Source organism: Chelon labrosus (assembly GCF_963514085.1).
Source record: "Chelon labrosus genome assembly, chromosome: 11".
In the NCBI taxonomy this organism is placed as follows: domain Eukaryota; kingdom Metazoa; phylum Chordata; class Actinopteri; order Mugiliformes; family Mugilidae; genus Chelon; species Chelon labrosus.
This window is the reverse complement of record NC_140344.1, coordinates 27,595,083-27,615,687: the sequence shown is the minus strand read 5'-3', so window position 1 is coordinate 27,615,687 and position 20,605 is coordinate 27,595,083. Positions and strand designations below refer to the sequence as shown.

At 43.1% G+C, this 20,605-nt stretch overlaps 1 protein-coding gene across 1 annotated transcript in view; it reads left to right on the top strand.

Moving 5' to 3' along the window:
• Window positions 1–20,605, top strand: part of ppfibp2b (PPFIA binding protein 2b) — a 91,117-nt gene that overhangs the window by 53,470 nt on the left and 17,042 nt on the right. Inside the window, 4 exon segments of the mRNA XM_084554940.1 lie at window positions 2,343–2,495; window positions 10,559–10,786; window positions 11,723–11,815; window positions 19,816–19,927. Coding sequence (XP_084411066.1) covers window positions 2,343–2,495; window positions 10,559–10,786; window positions 11,723–11,815; window positions 19,816–19,927 — 586 coding nt within the window.

The window sequence follows — 20,605 nt, the reverse complement described above, 5'->3', positions numbered from 1 at the left end:
CACACAAATACACACAGAGTCATATGGAGACTCAGTCAAGGGTCATTATGTTTTCTTGTCTTGTCACGTGTTCATTAAAAAAAACTAATCGACTCATCTGTTCATCATTGTCGTCGTCATTAATTCCCTGCAAAGAGTGAAGGGAAGTTTTTTGGTTTACAGTCATTCCTCACATCCTTTCACATCATATGATATTTAACACGGTCCAAGTCTATAAATGAAGAAGAGGAGATGATAATTTGCCACGTGCCGCCGCTGCTCATAATTGAGGGGGGAAGCAAATGTCAGGCAGCTGAGTTCTGATAGATTACCTCGAAAGATTGAAGCTTATCCCGCTGTAACTGACACTGGTGTCAGATTGCAGGGTGACAGTCAGCTGCCATAACTAAGCAGATTTTCTGAATGTGTGTGTGTGTGTGTGTGTGTGGTTTCTGAGCTGAAGTGATTACGGGTTTTTAACTGTCTGTCCGTGTGGTTGTGGCGTTGACACAGGTTGTTTACCGTGTGACGTTACCATCTGGGCGTCAAAGACAGGACTGTGAAAGTGTGTGAAAGGCAAACGCAGATTTAAAGAAAGTTATTACAATTACAACTTTTTATTGGATGGATTGACATTAACGGTGCATCAACGGAGGATGCATCCCAACGACTTCACTAATCCTCTGACTTTTCCTGTACTGCAGCCTTGAGATTGATATTTGGACTCGTAGAGTTTCTTCTTTTCAATCCAAGTAGCTTTGTCAGTCCTAGAAAGACTGGTGGGGAATGGTGCCAATCAGAAACTTGCATGACTATAGGGTCTGTTAACAACCAGATACGTGGCCAGAGACTCTAGTCTTCATGTGTGAACGGGTGTGAAGCGGTTGAAACGTCTTCAAGAAACCCTACAATTCCAGTTGTCTTTGTTTCAGTTTCTTTGGATATACCTGGATGACTTAGACACTTCACATCCATTGAAGTTGGTTCAAATATTAAGGTGCTAACTAGCAAAGATTAGCATACAGACTAACTGTGAACCTGTTTGAATTCTGGTTTCAGCCTTTAGCTCAAAGCTTCCACTTTCCTACTACGTTTTGATCGGTAGGCCTCAACCGAAGGGTCAGTGTCTGTGTGTCTGGGTGTTGATACAGTTGTAGGACGATCATTAGCCACTGGTGTCCTGATGAATCGGTTTCTCATTGTGGTTGACACTGCCTGTTGCTGTCTTCACAGTGCCTGATTAAAAAATGGGAAAAGGAGTGGAGCAAACCTGGATTTAATTCAGACAGCTGAATTATACAAATTGGCTACAGAGACCAAAACTGCTGCAAACATGTTTATTTGTGCTGTAAACTTTGACATTTTAATATGGCGGTCTACGGAGCTTGACACGTTTTTGGAAGAACTGCAGTTTTTGGAACTTTTGCATTTGCTTTTTTAGCCGCTGCTTGGTTTAAGCTAAAAAGAAAATGTCTTCAAATTAATTCAGGTAGCAAGACATATCTTTAAAAGTCTTTAATATACACCAATGCACATTTCCATTTGTCAATGGAAGAATAGAAAGCCTTGCACAATGATAGTAAAGACTTCAAAGAAGTGGTGTAAAGTTACAGTCAGTTGGTTATTGACTCATACAGTCTCAGTTTTCCCAGGTCATAAGGATGAGAAATCTGCTTTATCTTCCCACTGTCTTGTTTCATGACATTTCCGTTGAAAGCTGTTGGAAGTAAGCCGTGAGGATGGATTGAGGCCAAAGCTTTCTGCACCACCTGGATCCGGTTTGTCAAACACAAATGCTCACGGGCTCAATTTCGAGTTTCACTGTAAAAGAAAAAATGTTTTATATCCACAAGAACGGAGCAAGATGATGAATGTCTGAGGCCGAAAAACAAGAATCCAGGCAACCCGAGTTTGAGTTTGAAATAAAGAGGAAGTGGGATTAGTAGCTGAGGAATTGAAAGTAGCTGAGAGTTGGCTAAGAGATGTGTGCTTTGTGTGAGTCATAAAAATATTTCTTCATGTCAAGTGGAGTGCCTGTCCTCTATCCCTCTCTCTCTCTCTTTCTTTTTCTCTCTCCCATACCAAAGAAGCACAGGGATATATTAATAGAGTCTCCAGCACGCCTGTGTTAGTGTTTATATTTAGCTTTGTGGGGTCTGGGCCCCCAGTCAGCCTGCTCCGTTAGTGTGGGAAATACATTGTGCCAAGTGGAGTAGCATGCTTTCGTCTCACTGCATTGATTTTAGACATCTGTATGTGTGACTCGTTCTGTTTTCGCGGACTGGAAAACTGTTTCATTCCGTACATCCGACTCACAGAGTGTGTTTTTATTTGTTTTGTTTTTTGTTTTTTTTTTAACCCAGGAGCTGATGAGCAGGACCTCTCTGGAGACTCAGAAGCTGGACCTGATGGACGAGGTGTCCTACCTCAAACTGAAGCTGGTCGGCATGGAGGAGACGACGCACACCATCGCACAACCGCAGGAACCCGTGGAAACGAAGCAGAACAAAGCCGAGGTACGGACAGTCGACAGCTTCTCAGCTCATTCATGAAAACACAAGCACCGCTGCTTCTTTCACCTCTAGGGCTTAACGTCATCGTTGATGTCTGCTGATCCCCGCTGCAATTATCTGCACGACAGATTTCCTTATATACTTGCCAAAACATTAGGTACACTCGTGAAAGCAATTCTAATCTTCAGTTCATGTTGAAACAGCGTCAGAAAGCTGGTGAATCAACTGGATGATCATTTTGGAGGATGTAGTTTGTGGTTGAAGATTTGTAGATTGAATTAAATGCTAAAGTGTTTCTGTTATTTAGCCTAGCCCGCTGACTAAAATGTCAAAATAAGAGGAACATGGGTGCAACACAATACAATTCAACACAACTCCAACTAACAGCCTCCAGAATGAAAACACAGCAACTGATATTGTTTTTATTGCCTTGTGTGGTCATTTTGAGCCTATCCACGCTGATCCATTTGCCTCCATCTCTAGGGAGTTATATGAGTGCACAGCAGATATGGAGGAAACATCCATAGTCTTATGGATTCTACAATGTGCACAATGGGTGAATTTACTGATATAATGGCTAAATAAAACAAGCAATGGTTGAATTGTGTGCACATTGCCTCCTGTGGTGGGAATCAGTAGTATTTTGTGGTAAGATTCCCTTTGCTTTAGTTAAATTTAAGCACAAATCAGATATGTTGTGGAAATAAGACATAATACGATTATATTGTTGAGAAAGTGGCTTTTTGTCATATTTGTGTTGCCCTCAGAACAATCACATACCATCAGGGATTATTTAGGGACACGTTGTGCTGCTTTTGGGACACTCAGACATGCTGTATAAGGATATATGTCTGGCTTCAATGTTTTCACTGTCTCTGAGCCAGAAGGGAACAGTAACAACAATCACCACTGGCTGCTGCGGCCCCAGTAGTCTACCACAACCAATACCGAGTCTTTTCTAGACACTGAATTGTCCCCATTTGGATTTTTTGCAAAGAAAACTGTGAGAATGCAGAAAATATTCAGATTAATCTTGCCACTGTCTGCAAAACCTTTCTGCAACTTTCTTTTGTTGATGTCTTACGATGGTAAACACATGACTTCCAGTGTGGAGATGGAAGGCATGTGAATGTATGTCTTCATGTTTGTATAGATGTATTGATGTGGCACAGATTCCTCCAGCCGTCCTCACGCTTGTGTGAACTCACCTGTTGGTTGTTGGCAGATGATTCCACTAAAGAGGAGTGTGGTCGGTGGAATGTGTGTTTGATGTTAAGCGGGTCTATTCACAGATCTGTTATCAGCCTCGGGGTTGTCAGCTGGTCCTCACAGAGGCGACACAGGCTCATAGACTGCACAGAACACCCATAAATATATATATGGGTGTTCTGTGCAGTCTTTTTAATTTTATATGAGTACATCACCTTAATACAAGTTATAAAAACCCAGTAGAAAGTAATGAAATCTATATTCTTGACCTGAATACGTATGCTGAGAAGACATATTGTGAGCTGCAGATGTATAAAAACAGGCAGCACCTCAGCACCATCAATAGCATTCAGTAGTACTCCACAGCGTGTTGTTAGATGGGTATTTCTCTGAAGCCTTCTCCGTGTACTGCAGCTAAAGGTCTAATAACTTTATCAAATAGTTGCTGTGCAGCCTCCTTCTCTCTGTTACCACAGGACGTTTGGTGAAGTTGTTAACTGACTGCTGTCCAGAGGATTTGGACCGTTCCTCTGCTAGCGTTAGCCTTTTCAGATGCATTGCAGTAGTGCTTTAGCTGTATTTCAGGACTGACGTGTCATGTGCCCTACTATATTCACGGAACTTGATTATAAGTAGAAGAATGTGCACCATTATCCAAACAGTTTGTTTCCTGGGATGGGTCAACCAACCCAACCACCCAACTAACTGACACAGCAATCACAGATGCAAACAAAAAGCAAGAAACTACCAAGAAGTTGCCCAAAATTTTAGAATCTAAAAAAATTGCAGAGATGCCGAGTAGATCCAGATGAATGTTGACTAAATTCGTTTGTAAGAACGCACAAGACAATTAGAATATTTGCATTAGTCGCATGTTCGATTAAAAAATTGCATGTGGTCTTTACACTAGTGTTCAAGTAACGGTCGGAGTAAGAGCCTGATCTAAATAAAAATGCCTCATGCAACAACTTTGTACATAACAGACTGATCTGGTCAGACGGAACTGAGTTAGGAAAATCTAATCTCTTGATGTGGACAGAGACGTTGGAGACGTGGAGACATCTTGGTCGTCTTCTAAGACGTTTCAGTGTTGTCAATAAACTTAGGAATAAAAACTCTTCTTCTTTAGATATTTTTCCTTCAGATTTACTGCAGCAGAACCACTTTGTCAATTAAGTTGATGTTTTGGGGCATGGAAACTCATAAATCTGATCAGATCCATGTTTCCATCATAACGATTTAACAGTTGAGATGAGAAGAAGATGATTTTATTCATTTTAAAGCTCAGTGTAAACAAGTTTAAACCACCTGGTTCTTTGGGCTATGAATAACGCCAGAGAAAAGTCAGTTGTCTACAAACTGTTCTGTTGCTCTATTGCAGTCAGGTGTTACAGTTGTTGTTTTTCAGGTTTAGTTTTCCCAGGGTGTCCACGGATCACACCCATCTGGCTTTCCCACAGCTCTGTGCCAGCGCTGAGTGGAAATCATATGATAACATTCAAAGTCCAATCAGTGGGTGAAGGATGTGTCCTGCTGTCCTGAGCGGACTGTACTCACCCAGACCGCAGACAGACGGTGAGAACGTGCCCCCACCGATCCAGCCCTCACTGGCAGAGGTAATGATGAGAAGTGTCTGGATGAGATACAAGCTCCGGTGTGGAGGCTCTGAAACAAGCCAGGACACATCAAACGGTCTCTGCAGACGGTTTCAACAACATCCTGCAGACGACCTGCCGCACAGACAGCTGCCACCAAACTGGAAAGTTCCACACCTCCGAAAATATCCACCTTAAAAAGTCTTTAAGGAGATATTTTCTCCATCTGGCTACGAGTTCTACATGAACACAGTAGCTTCTGCTTCACATAGAGCAGTTTGGATTGCTTGATGATTTATGTCTTTTGGTTTCCTTTGTGGCAGTGGAACCTTTTTGAAGTGGTTGAAAGAGTTGATGCCAAAAGTTGTAGCCTATTTTAAATTATTCTGATCTAAGATTTAACCCGATCGTTAACATGGACGCTAAATTAAATGATCTAATCAGATATATGTGTTAACCTCCACCAAAACATCCATCACTGGAGAACTTTATTAAGAAAGTGGTTCAGCTACTGTGGAGCATCCAGTCTGCTGGGAATAGAACAGAAGTTTATCTGCAACCCTGAATTGATTGAGCAGAAGACGCCGACCAAGATGTCTCCACGTCTCCAACGTCTCTGTCCACATGTATTCCAGCTTGATTTGATAAGATTTATGAGTTTGCATGTCCCAAAACATCAACTTAATTGACAAAGTAGTTCAGCTGCAGTGGAGCGTTGAATCTGAAGGACAAATATCTAAAGAAGAAAAGTTTTTATTCCCAAGTTTATTGACAACACTGAAACGATAAGAGTCTTAGAAGATGACCAAGATGTCTCCACGTCTAGATCCTCTCTGTCCACATTGGTTCCATCTTGGTTCATCTTTGTTTTTCTACCTCCATGTTTCTGTCCCTCACCTGATGTTTACTCCACGTGGAGCAGACATGCTCAGAGAGAATGGATTTATTCCAACAACCAGAGAGAAACAAGCAATATCAAGAGGTTACATGGTTGTTAGAAATGAGATTAGTAAAGGTTTACACCAGCTCTCAATCTGATTGGTTCAGTCAGTTCTCATTGAGGTGGTTTCCATGTAAACGTAACCACTGACACAACAATATTCCATGCATCCTGCTGCCATCAAGGAGTGTCATTGCTATGGGGTGGGGGTGCCTGGTCTGGTCTAGGTGGGTGCTACATGTCTAAGCAACATCCACACCAATGAATGCCAGGTCCAAAAGTCATGATCAATGTTATTCACTTCTCCAGTCAGTGGTTTTAATGTTGTGGCTGATCGGTGTGTACCCCAACAGACTTAAATGTTAAAGCAGCATCTAAACCATGTGTATTGATTGTGTGAAACGTTTCCATTACACCATAAACGTAGCGCGATTCACAAAATCCTCAGATGCAGATCGGCCGTCTCACTGACTGTGGTCGAAAACTGAATCAAAATATGTTTGTATTGTGGAAAAACTTCCTAAATCAGCGTTTCTGTTCGGGTCAGCTGCACATTTCTGCCTCAGTGGCGGTGGTTACGTGAAGACTTTCTATCTCGCTGACAGAATAGTGGTGCACACATGCATGCATGCACCCGAGCCGAGCTGAGCAGTCTCCACTTGTCTTCACTAGTTTTCTTCGTGTGGAGTTTGTTCGTCGTGACACCCAGCTGCTCTCCACTGGCTTCAACAGATCCCGAAGCTGCCGTGGTTTGGCTGCGTGGCTGTGTGTGGGTACGGAGCCGTCACACGGCATCCAGGCCCGGGCTTTGATTGAATGAACGCGATGCAGCGTTTTGTGGACACACAAGGGCCCGTAACGCTGCATGCACGCTCGTGGATGAGCATCAGAGGACGTAGACACGGCGTGAAGAGAAGGAATGAAAACAGAAAGAGAGGACGAGAGGGGACAGATGAAAGACAGTGACAGACGGATAGAAGGATAAACAATGACAGGCTGAGGTGTTAAAACGCTGTTCTACAACAAGCAAAGAGGACCCTCATGCTACAAATCCTGCAGGACGTTACTGTCAGTAAAAATTTAAAGAGTGATCCAAAGTCGTCTGGTAATATTTCTGAATCTTGGGCAAAGCTCAGGTTGTCTCCTTTTTCAGCCAGGGTGTCACATTTTTGGAAATAAAGCTAAATAAACTGACAGTTAGACGTCTTATTTGTCTGAAGACAGAACTTAAAACCTGAACTGTCCCTCATTATAAAAGCACTAATTCCTGCAAGCCTGCTGCATAGATGGAGGAGCAAAATGAAACCAGAGAGTAGTTCTGTTTTTCAACGTCAGCATTCTAACTTTCAAGCTGATGTTAAGTGGATTTAATGTTGACAGTCATCCAGTTGTGGTGGTTAGCTCTGATGTCTCACAGTAAGAAGGTTATAGGTTCTAATCCATCATGGGTCGACTGGTTCCTTTCTGTGTGGAGTTTGCATGTTCTCCCTGTGTCTGCGTGGGTTCTCTCCAGGTACTCCAGCTTCCTCCCACCGTCCAAAGACATGCTGGTTAGGTTCATTGGTGATTCTAAATTGGCCGTAGGTGTGAGTGTCTCTCTGTGTTAGCCCTGTGATAGACTGGAGACCTGTCCAGGGTGTACCCCGCCTCTCGCCCTGGAGACACTACTCCAGAACTGGTTCTAGTACCAGATCTGCTCTGCACGTCACCTCGGCAGCGTAGCCATGGACCCTAACGCCGTAACATGACGTGCACCTCCCCACTGTGATGCAGACCGTGGCGGCTGTGATTGGTCCAAAATTAATTTCCTTGTCCTCGTGCCTCATCATCCAGACAACCACAAAAAGTTTTCCCTTGTTCAGCCTCCAACAAACCATCTGCTCAGACGTCCTCTCTATGTTCTATGTTGGGGGAGCTGTGGAGTAGTGGTTAGAGGCGCAGCTTGGGACCGGGTCCAAGGCTGAGGTGCCCTGAGCAATCATCTAACCTCCAAATTGCTCCCTGGGCGCAGTCGTTAGAGGCTGCAGCCCGCTGCTCCAACTGTACACACTACTGTGTTGAACAAATTTCCCCACTGCAGGACAATTAAGGGTTAAATTTATGTATTTATTATTTTCTGTGCTGCAGCGATTTCCAACGTGTTCCCATCACCATCACGTGAAGCACACAGTGAAGCTCAACACCACTTTTATGGGCTTAACTTAAGAAAATAATGCAGACGCATCGGTGCACAGGAATAAATGCTCCCCATGTGGAACGGTTGCAGGAGTGTGAACCAAAGCTTTACTCAAATTCACATTTAAATTCAGAGTTTTCTCAAATTCAACAAACTTGTTAATATTAAAAAGTTTCTTTGGACGACCAGGGGACACAGGCAACCGGTGCCTGACTGATCCCAACAGGAATCGGGACGGAAATCATGACGCCAGAGTCTCCATGATTGCTGTTTGCATCTGCTTCTTGCTGGGTGCTGATACTCTAGGTTTCAAATCGATCTATTTTTGGGTCAAACGTCTTAGAGCTGCATTTGCGAACACAAACCCAGTCGCCCTCTACTCATGAATTAAAGAGATCGCTTCAACTTATCCTCTGTCTTGAGAAAATTAAATGCCAGTCCATGTGGTAGCCTCTAGTCGTCCCATGCTGCTGTCCTGACAGACCAAGACACTGATGATCGGCCCTTCAGGCTGGTTCTTGGATCTCTAAACTCCAGGCTCCTCCACCTTAAACCTGGACGTCCTGCGTTGTCCAACAGAGCTGTTAGAACTCCAGACACGCTGAGTTGGTGTAGTAATGAGATACTGCTCCTTCTCTTACACACACATACTCACCATAATCAAACATATCCGACGTACAGCTGCGGTGGTTTCTCTTTGGGAGCCGACTCCGGTCTGTGTGTGGTTAGGAACAGCTGCGAGGCTCCGGTGCGCCGGCTGGAGGAATGACAGGCATCCAGACTGAGCATTCCTGGGGGCCAAACACTTTCACCTGACTAAACCACACCAACACCACACGCACACTAACACACACACACTCGCTGCCGTCTACCTAGAACATGACAGCCTTTCAGGAACCACGGTTTTTGGTTTCGTGACGATGCAGTTTTTTCCCGTTTCCTGTGACTGGCTGTGAAGAGATTTAATCATTTATGGAGACATTAGTTTGTATAAAAAGCAGCTTCTTATCGTTGTCTTGTTGGTCTAAACTGTGTTTGACTGCATACACCGATCAGCCACAACATTATGACCACTGACAGGAGAAGTGAATAACATTTAAACCATCTTGTGACAGTTCAACGTTCTGCTGGGAAACTTCTGGACCTGGCATTCATTGGTGTGGATGTTACTTAGACATCCACAGTGTCCCAGGACACCCTCAGAAGGCCCGTGTCCATTCTCTGATGAGTCACCACAAGGGAGACCTGCACAATATTAGGAAGTATAAGTACACACATTGGGAGAGGCGTGGACGAGACACAGGTGAAGCTGATGAGGGAGGAACACACTTGAGAATCTTTGACCTTTAATCACCTGTGCAGAGCTCCATCAGGCCGGTACAAGCCTCTGAGTCAAATGATTGATTCTGGGTTAATAAAAACTGACTTAACTTAACGGGACACAATGATCCATACACTCATTAAGAGGACAGTTAATCACCTCACTCCCATTTCAGCTGACAGGACGTGTTTGTCTCCAATGCCCTGGACTCTTTCTGCTTTCTCCGCTGACCCCAGAACAACCCGAGAGTAAACTCATCGCTCTGCTCCTGTCTGAGCTGAGCGGTGCAGAAAGACGCGGACTACATGTGCGTCTGTGTTTCACTTCATCTGTTTGAGACACTGTTTCACCCCGTTGAAATAGCGGTGAGGCGGCAAGGCACGAAGCCTTGGCTGCGGTCGAACTCCCTGCACAGATACTGACTCATTCAGCGTGAAAAATCTTTGTAAAAAATACTTTTGCGTGCAGGCAAGTTACTCTTGGGTTGCACACTGGTGTCTTATAGGTTACTTGTCACTTGTGCACGTTTTCTCGCCTTAACCTGAACTTTATTTTTTAGGATTCTTCCAGTTCGATCTTCAGATTCAGTCGTTCTTTTGTCTGCATCGAGATTTTCCGTTCATATTCCTGTTTTTTGTGTAGTGTAGCAGCGGAGAGTGCTCAAGATGTTGCAGCAGCCGCTTCCCTGTACTGACTTGATTAACGAAGAAGTTCATGTCTGATTCTCCTCTCCTCTCCTCTCCTCTCCTCTCCTTGCAACCGGCTCTGTCATTTATTCCTCGTCTCTCATTCCACCCTCCATTTGTCTTCCCTCCCTCCTCCCAGTGTGTGGTAAATCTCATCAGCGAGCTCCAGGAGCAGATGTGCAGGTTTCAGGAGGAGATCAGCACTCGCATCCAGGAGAAACGGGCCCTGGAGGAGAAGGAGGCCCGGCAGGGGGAGCCCGGAGGCGGCCAGGCCCCGGGCCGCAGCCCTCCGCTGGGGTCGGCCGGCTCAGACCTCGGCCCGTCTGGCTCCGATGCACGGAGAGGCAATGGAGGACAGACTGTGCACGTAGGGAGACTTGATGGATGATGAACTCATCTTACCCCCCCCCCCCCCCCCCCCCCTCCTCCTCCTCCTCCTCCCATCATTCCTTCTCTTCTTCTCCCCCTTTTAACCAGCCCGCACACACCTCCCGGTATTTGGAGTTTTTCCACAGAATCAAGCTAACAGCCTTTTTCTTGAAGCGTGTCTAAACGTGTGCTGCAGGATGCTGGGGTCACGCTTTTGTTCTTGCAGAAATGAAGACTCTTGATTTGGTTTTTTTTCCAAATGCTTCCATGCATTTGAGGAGTTACTGACCTGAGAAAATTAATGATTTGCTGGTGGAAGCTCGGGAATCTCTCTCTCTCTGTCTCTCTCTGACAAAACTCCTCAAGTTTCTTTGAAACATTTGGAACGTGTTTCAGCCCGGATCACTTCAGATTTGGAGCAGCATTGTGTGTTGTTGTTGGTTTTAATGTGATTTAACGTGGTTTCCTTGCATGACAGTAGTGGTTTCTCCATTTACTAACAACGTTTACATCTGTCGGCTTCCTCCTACACTGACCAGGTGGATGGGTCATGTAACAGTAACACTGTCCTAGGTTTCTCTCGGACAGCTGGCAGATGTGCAGCCTGGACGGCTTTCGGTCCTGTTCTGGGCTCCTCCTCCTCCTCCTCCTCCTGCTCCTCCTCTTTTCCTGGTCGTTGATAACTGCACGCTGTGGTGTTGGTTCCAGGAGGATTTCCTGTATTAACCACTGCATTGTGCGGCCCCCTGGAGAACCTCTGTAACTGCACTGAATGTCAACCTGATGTTTGAATTCCCTCCCGTTCATGTGTTGGCATGCGTCCAGTCCAGTAACGTAGACAAGCCTCCTGCTGATTCTGAAATGTAGACGTGAAGTCGAATCTGGCTTTTAACTCGCTAATGGATGTTGTGTTTTCTGGGGGGATTTTCTGCAGGACTTGCTGCAGGAAGTTAAGCAGCTGAAGAGCAAAGTGGACGCGCTGGAGGGAGAGAGGAGCCAGTATGAGAGGAAGCTAAGAGCCACCAAGGTACAGCACACATCTGCATGTCATGGTTTAGTGATTTTCTTGCAACATCCGTAGAAAAATAAGTCGATTTTATCACTTTAGATCATTTAGTAGCCTGGTGTTGTGAAGAGAAAAGACTGGATTGTAATTAAGGCTGCAACAAACGATTATCTTTTTCAATCGATTCATCTTTTAATTACCAAAACATAACAGAACTCTTCCTAATAAATTATATTTAAACATAATGATGATCATAGACAGACCCAGAAATCATCATGCTGGGATGCAACACTACTAAGGTTGCTTCCACCACTTAGAGCGTAACTGAACTTTACGTCTTTTAGTTTTACAGGTCTATATCTGCAGAAACAGTCTGCTCAGAATTTAAGATTTCACTGGAAAGCAGCGCTGCCATGCTAACGATTAGCATCTGCTCTTGAGTCTCTTCTTTTCTTAAAAAAAAAGGCTCTGACCACCGACCAACCGTCAGACTTAAACGTCAGGCATCAGTTTAATTTACTGCCCTCTGGAGTCGTTAAGAACAAAAATGTTCACGTCCAAAAAACTGGCATAAAAACTTAACTGATTAATATTTTTTCTGCTTTTTTCTGCATAAATCCCTTAAACTACTTCAGTATTTTACAAAACTACCAAAAAATTCAATCATTTTTAAAGATTTTAACCCTTTAAATGCCAGTTTGATTACTTAAAGTCACTGTTATTTTTTACGAAAAAGAAAAAACTACCAAAAATTAGTTATTTTTCATAAAATGTTGGGAGGCTGTGGCATTATTTATTTATTTATTTTTTCAAATTAGTCATGGATATGACCAAGATTATCTAAACTACTGACTTGGATGCATTATTAGTTTTTGTGTAGCATCAGATTTAAAATTCACTATCCTCTTCAGTCATTAGCAGACAAAAATGTCCCATTGACTCCCACTATAACCACATTTTTTAATCTCTCTGCCATGACACAATATAATCATTCATTCTGCAATATTAGGGTTTCATTTTGGAGAAAAATAGTCAGATTTGTCATTTTTAGTGTTAAACACTAAAATCAGCCATCTCCCCATTATAGGGCCTATGCTTGAAATGTAGTGCATTAGTTTTTGTCCTTGTGTTATTGAGCTTAGCAGGATATTTTACTCTTAATGACTCAAGAGGACAGTAAATTTTTTTTTGCACAGTGTTCTCTTGATTAGAATTCTTTTTTTATTGCCCAAATGGACAAAAATGTCCCTAACGATGCATGAGGAATACTCCAAATACTCAGCGGTTCAGCCACAGATGGGAGTAGTTTCAGTTTGAGTAAATGTGCAACCGCTTTGTCGTCTTCTTTTTAAGCTTTTATCAATTTTGAGCTACTGGTCGTTTGACCGCCTTCTGCAGAATGAAGATCTTAGCGATGACAGGCGTCTCTCAACCTCTCTGTCCAATGAATTTCTTCGCTTTTGTCGGATTTGTAGCAAACATTACGATGCATCAACACATCCTGTTCAAATCGGCCTATTACGAGTTGTTGCAGCCCTAGTTGTAACGTGTCTTTCTCTAGAGCTGCAGAGTTTGTGGTCTCGTTAGGTCAGAGCTGAGAAAATAATGTAATGTAGCTGTCGCCGCCTTCACCACAATCATTCCCATAAATTGGAAAAGAACACCCTGGACGATGGAACGACTCTGAAATATAAAACAATCTGATCAAAACTACATTCCTGAACATGAGCCCAGTTTCAAGCTCAAATTAGAGAAGACAAACCGTTAAGAACGTCTCAATAAAAGTCTGTAAACGTAGACTTTAAGGAACAGTTGGACATTTTGGGGAAGTCTCTGCTAAGCTGTGAGGCTGACATGAAACAAATGAAGTGTCAAGTCATCATGTAAGTGTTTTCAGGTTTTATTTCTTGTTTGTATGTTGAAGCAAACCCACGTCTACGTATAATGCAGTGCATTATCCATCTCTTTGTCGCTGACAGTTGGTTGCTAATGGATGCATAAAAACGACTCAAAACAAAGTCCTGAAAGTAGATGAAGAGAATCCATCATGCATCTTTCTCTAGGAGTGATCTTTGTTGGTGGACCACTCCTACCCTAACCCTGTGGAGGGTAACGGTCGTCTCTTAAAACTCCTCCATTTGTTCTCAATCTGTCTGACTGTGGATTATTTGTGGGTTCCGAACTGGTTTTGTAATCTTTTCCAGCCTGATGAGCAACAACAACTCTTTATCTTTGCTCCTCCAGAAGCTCCTTGTGTCCGTTGCCATCATACACTTCCACAAACATGTGTTGTAAAGATCTTTTAAACCAAAGGAGGAGCTGAACGACACCTGAGTGTCTCAACGTTAATTGGAAACACTTCTGAGCAGACCGACTCTAATTTGGCCTTGAAATTAATTTATAATCCTTGGTGCACCTCTCTGATATGTAATATTGGCTCATTTTCCTAACTAAACTGATACCTGAGCATAATATTTCTGTTTCTTGTGTTCGACTGGGTTCTCTTTGTCTACTTTCAGGACTTGTGTGAAAATCTTTATACATTTTTTTTGCAGAAATGTAGAAAATTGAGGGTTGTAGACACTCACCCTATGTTCCAAGCATCCCGTTGTGATGAATTTGGTGTTAGGAACCAAAGTCATGGACAGTGTTTCTTTGCGGTTAACGGTTCCTATTGAATGTCGCCTCAAATTTGAGATTCCTTCAACTTGGCACACATTAACTTCACTTGTCTCCACATGGTCTCTAGTCTCTAACTAACCTGACTAGCTTCATATTTAACATATAGATGTGACAGCGGTATTATTCTTCTAATCTAAATCTCTGCAAGAATATTGCCCAAAATGTGGATCTGTTCCTTTTAGCAGGTTCCAGTCAGTAACTCCAACATGTCTCTAACTCAGGTCTGGAGTTCCTCCACGTGTTAAATGCTGCAGGAAGGGAGCGTGTCACCGTGAATGCAGAGCAGCTGTGTGAAAGGAGAGATGATTAACAAGACAATCTCATCATGGAAATAATTGAAAGGCTGAGACGAGGAGAGAAAATGAAAAGGGCCGTCAGCCGTGACACATTATCACAGCTGCTCTGCTACGCAGCGATACACTCCCTCACCTTTCACTTGTTAACACAACGAAGTGATGCTTCTCCTCCTTCATTTACAGGTTTACGCTCACTTGCCAGTTCATTAGGTACACTAGTGAAAATGTCCTGCACTAAATCTGAATCTGAATCTGAGTCTGAAGCTTTGTGAAAGTTCTGGTCTTAGTTTAAAATAACTGCGAGAGAGCAACTGTTGATGCAACTGTGTTTTCATTTTGGAGGCTGAGCCGACATGTGATCCTGATCATTTAACCCAATAATAAACTGGTTTAGTGTTTGATTCAGGCCAGTTTAACAGAACCACAGACTAGACTTAGATTTAGACTCAGACTTGGATAAACTTTATTGATCCACAAGGGAAATTGTTTGGTCACAGTAGCTCAGAAGCACAAATAAATACATAAATAAATAAATGAAACACTAAAAATAAATATAAATTAAAAAAAATATAATAATAATAATAAATCAATTACTACTACTACTACTACTACTAATAATAATAATAATAATAATTAAATAATAACAATAGTAAATCATAATGAAATAAACCATAATAATTAAGTAAATTAAGTACAATAGTGTAAGCAAAAAAATTACAAGATTTGCATACGTATGTACAAATCTACAAGAAATAGAAAGTGAAGTAAATAAACATAACAGCCTCCAAAATGATCACACATTTAAATTCTGACCGTTTCTACATTAACTGAACATGAGAGTCGTCATGAAGGAGGATTTAGTTTTCACTAGTGAACCCAATGAACCATCAGAATTTTCTTAGTCATGAATTAAATATTCAAATTATTCATTTTCATTTTCATTTTCAGTTTATTCTGACATATTTATTTATGGAATCTCGTACTAAAAGTTGATCTAACTGTTGATGTTCATCGTCTGAGCAGCATCTGTCTCCTTCTAACACATTGTTTGATTCAAACTGCTGCTGCTTTCTCTGTGCTTACAGTGCTTCCTTCCTTCCTTCCTCCTCTCCTCCTCTCCCTCCTCCGCTCCTCCTTCTTCTTCTTCTTCTCCTATATATCCTCTCTTCTCCTCTATTAACCCCTCTCTGCGGCTCGCTCTCTCTCTCTCTCTCTCTCTCTCTCTCTCTCTCTCTCTCTCTCTCTCTCTCTCTCTGTCTCTTCCTGTCTAGCTCTCCATCTCTTACTCTCTCCATGTGTGTTACCAGTCGCTCATGACCCAGCTGTCCAGCCTCAAGCTGACTGTGGAGCACACACAGCTGGAGAAGCAGCACTGGGAGGAGCGCTGGCGCAGCGCACAGGTGCCTCCTCTTCCTCCTCCTCCTCCTCTTCCTCCTGCACTTCCCGCTTGACGCCCCTCCGTGTTGGTTTCTCTGTCTTTTCCTAATACACAGACCCCCCACCCCTCGTTCTTCATCCTTGTCTAGCTCTTCCCTAATGTTCTCCTTTTGAACTCAAGCTTCTCCTCTTCCTCCTCTTTTTCTGGGCCTGCAGCTTTTTCTTTGTCTTTTTCTTTCTTGATACTAGTTTTATTATTAATTTAGGTAGGAATGAATAAGACACAGAGAGACATTACGGGCTAAGACTTATTTAAGGTACTGCAGGACATAGACGCTGTAACCTACGTACGTAGCCTACACCGGTGCGAGTCCACCTACTCAACTGGTCTGAGTTTTGCCTCATTCATAAAAAGACACACAACCACTAACTAACTAACTGTTCATTAGTAATGAAAGCCTCTTAAAATATTCTGTCCTGCCAACTCACTAAATAAGACACTGGACGATTCTGTCATTAAATATCCTATCGGCATGTGGTTAATTAGTGATGTGATCATGTTGACGTATAAGTTTCATATTCCTTTTTTGTGTCTTTATTTACTTTCTCTATTACCAGAGATTACGGTGCGTATAAAACTTCCAGGGTTGGAGTTCTAATCTGAGTTTTGTGTGTGCCAAACATATAAAACAGCACTGTTCTTGGTTCTGAAACAGCGGTAGGTAGAGATCCTTTAGAGACAGCAGCTGCACCCCAAATGATGTCCGTGTTTATTTGAATACAAAGCGCGAAACTGAGATCAGATCCGAAGTGGCGGCTGGGGACGCAAGTGGAGACGCATTTTAATGGCAGGTGTGAACACAGGTACTTAAAGCTGGACACTTGTGTTAATGCATAATGCGAGGTCTGAACGGGGCCTCGGAGGCGGTATAACATCTCATTTTAACAGGGTTAAGGTTTTCCCTGTGATGGCCGTCAACGTAGATGCTCCTCCAAAGAAGTCAGAAATTAAATTAGTTTAATTTCAGAGGCTTTTCAAGAGCTTTGATCTTTAAAGCAGCTTGAGATCACATGAAAATCCGTCCTGCCAGGCTTCAAGCTACTTCAAGCAGATCCACAGCTAAGGATGTGTTTTTAAGTACGAGTTCTAAAAGCTCCTCTTATGCACACATCTTTTTTTACAAAGACGACGACCGACGTGCTGACTACACAGCTAGCGACGCCGACTGCTTTTCAGCTCCTCAAAAGGCAGATTGTCGGTTCTTTGTGTCCTGTCCTTTCTAAACAGTTCATGAATTAGTGTGCAGAAGCATCACATGGTCCAAACAGCAAGACTTCATTAGACCGACATGTTCCCATTCATCAGTGTGCAGAAGCAGAATAAGTAGAATCTATCCTTCATCTTCTGACTATTCTTTTCTCTCCCTCTTTTTAAACCCTGTTTTATGAGTTTGCATGCAATACGTAAATCTGTATGTGATGTCTGTGCATCTGTTGGACGTGTTTGTGTGATCCTGCTGACTTCATGTTGACGTGAATAACTGCTACGGTAAAATTCTCCCTTGAGACGTTGGACAGACTTTACAGCCAGTGTCTTTCAGTGTTATTTTATGTCCTCTGTGGTATTAACAACCTTCAGAAAAGAATTAGATTTCTGAAGATCAATCGTGAATCACTTTCAGCCTGAACCCTGCAGCCTCTTTGAATTGTTCTGCGGCGTTTCTGGCTTCCTGCTCTGTTGTGGGCTTCCATTGTCGGCTCCTTTTAGGCATTTAGGCTTTTATTGCGAAGCAGCTGCAGGAGGTGTGAACGTCGCATTTATAGCACGCCACGATAAACATGCCCACACCTGTCTCCTGACACCTGCTGTCTGCTGCAGCTTTGCCGCCGTAATCTGCTTATTATTCCTTTTGTTATTCTGAGATTAGGTCGTTAAAATCACGCCAGAGACATGAAACACCGTGAACCCGGTACCTACTGAGTAAGAAGGTCATACAATCGGGTGTTGTTTTTACCAATATCTCTAAAATACCAGACTTTAAACCTATTAAACCAACTGTCTAAGTGTCTTCAAGTGTTTGTTATTAATTTTAACACCAGTTGAAAAAATTAAGAGCCCCATAAATATGAGACAGTCAAAAGAGAAACAGTTAAAACCCAATTTGGCACACTTTGGGTACGTTGGTTATCCAAATGGTCCGTCTGGTTCTGTTTGTTACTAACACCTTTGTAGAATATGTGCGCTTTGTGGTATTTTTATATAAATTCTTGATGTAGTTCTAGTCAAGGGTTTGCTGAATGGGTTAAATGGCATCTATGGTGCATGATATTATTGCTATCAGGGTTTCCTACTATCTGTTTAATATAAGAAACTTCAGACGAGGATAAAATAACGTAAATTTCACAAATTAATTAACCATCGTCTGAAGTCTTACCTGTCCACAGAGAGACCAGGGTCATGCATGTGGACCTGATAGTTTTGCAGCCCGTTCCTGGTTTATTTTCGTTACGTCCTTTTAGGCGAGCTTAGCCCTCCACCGTGCTAGGGGGCGTAAGAGGACAATGGGCAGTTCTGAAGCTCAGTGTGGCGTCTCTGGCGGTTCAAGCTGAGTTTCAAAAAAGGGTTGAAGAAGCGGAGAGCTGAGGCAGATAGCTAGCAACCTGTGATGCCACCCACCTATCACTTAAAGCGACTAATCCTTAAATTATAAATAAGCCCTTTAAGCCCTGATATAATTAGGAATAAGCTACTGAGAACTAATCTGTTTTTATACCCAGCTGTAAACATGTTTATTTCTGCTGTAACGTTGGACATTTTAACACGGAGGCCTATGGAGATTGACTCACCGTTGAGGTCAGCATCTAGTGGGCGTTTCAGGAACTGCAACTTTACGCGTCGGCTTCATTTTTCACTTCTTTCCCGGTAGACAGATCGCAGATTACGTGAACGGATGTGCAGCAGGAACTGTGCAAACCGTGAGATTCCAAAACACAGGATCAGATGTTGACTTCCTTTGTGCAAATACGTTGGTTGAAGAAGCTTGAGGGGTTTGGTTGAATTTTGGGATGCATCATCAGTAGTGCTCCTCTGGTTCACAGGGTGTTTCGGCCTTTCACACTATACACAGGGTGTTGGCGTTATAATTCCCATTTAGCTCTTACGTCGGTCTCTACTAGAACTTATTGTGTGTTTTTGTAATTTATCTGAGAGTAAAGAGAAAGATGTTTGCCAGTTGTGAGCGTGAAAGTTGGAAAGGGAATGGTTGACCGGCGTTACCGAGCTCCTAAGTCACAAGGCAGTCATGTCTGTTACGTGAGAGACATCAACTGATAATTTATTTTTGGTGCTTGATGCTAGTGGGTAGAGCTGTAGAGAGCTGAGCTGGATTCTGGTTTGACACCAGTCCAACAGCTGATTCAGACAAGACCAGAATCACATGCGCCTCCACGAGACGAGGTTCAGTGCCTCCTTTGTCTTCCTGGTGTGTAGGCGCTTAAAGTGCCATCTAATATAACACCAGTAACCTGACAACAATTCACACCTCGCTCGTTCTGTGGCTCATTAGGGTGCGAGTCTTGTGTCCATCAGTCGTTAGATCTAATTAAGAGAAGCGCAGATAGCCCTCGACTCGTTTCACATAGATCTACTCTTGTCTTGGTCCACAGGCGGAGATCTCCGAGCTGCAGCAGCTCCTGGCCTCCAAGGACGCAGAGATCGAGTGCCTGCAGACCCAGCTGCTGGCCAGAGGCGGCACCGCCAACGACAACGCAGAGAGAGGTAGACACGGGCCGACCAATCACATTCACGCCGTCTGTCAAACTCCCGTTACTGTAACATCTAATCAACATGTCCCTCTCTGCTTGTTCTTGACTCTCTGCTGCCCTCTGCTGTAGAGGAGGTGTATATCAAGCAGCTCATTAACAAATGTAAGGCGTGATGATGGTGTGTGTTTGTTGATGTTGGTCTAATTTCCAACCAAACTCCTTTTAACGCCTGCGTGTCTTCTCGCGGCTTAAAAGGCAGGAATTTCAAAACTTGTTGTTTTGATCAGGCGTCGGAGAACAGAGTTTGGTTTGAGGTTGGACCAGAGCTGAGCTTCGGTTGTGTGTTTGCTTTTTAATCAATGTGCAACCTTTCAAATCAAAGAGCATCTGGGATCTGCATTAAAATTAAATAAGTGTGCCTTCACGTGAAAGATCTCAGCTTAGTCTGGTTTAAACGTGGAGAATAGAGCTGTCACTATATCCAACATTTAGCTGTGTCTTAAATCCTGACAAGTTAAAGAGTTCTGCTCTCATCCTCAGAGAATATCCTCCTCCTGCTTATTATAAAAAAATTACTCTGTCCATTTCATGACACGATGACCCTCAGATGAAGGCTAAGAGGTCAGATTCTCACAGATCTCAGCAATATTTCACACTTAAATGTATCAGATGTCAGTCATCAGACAGACGA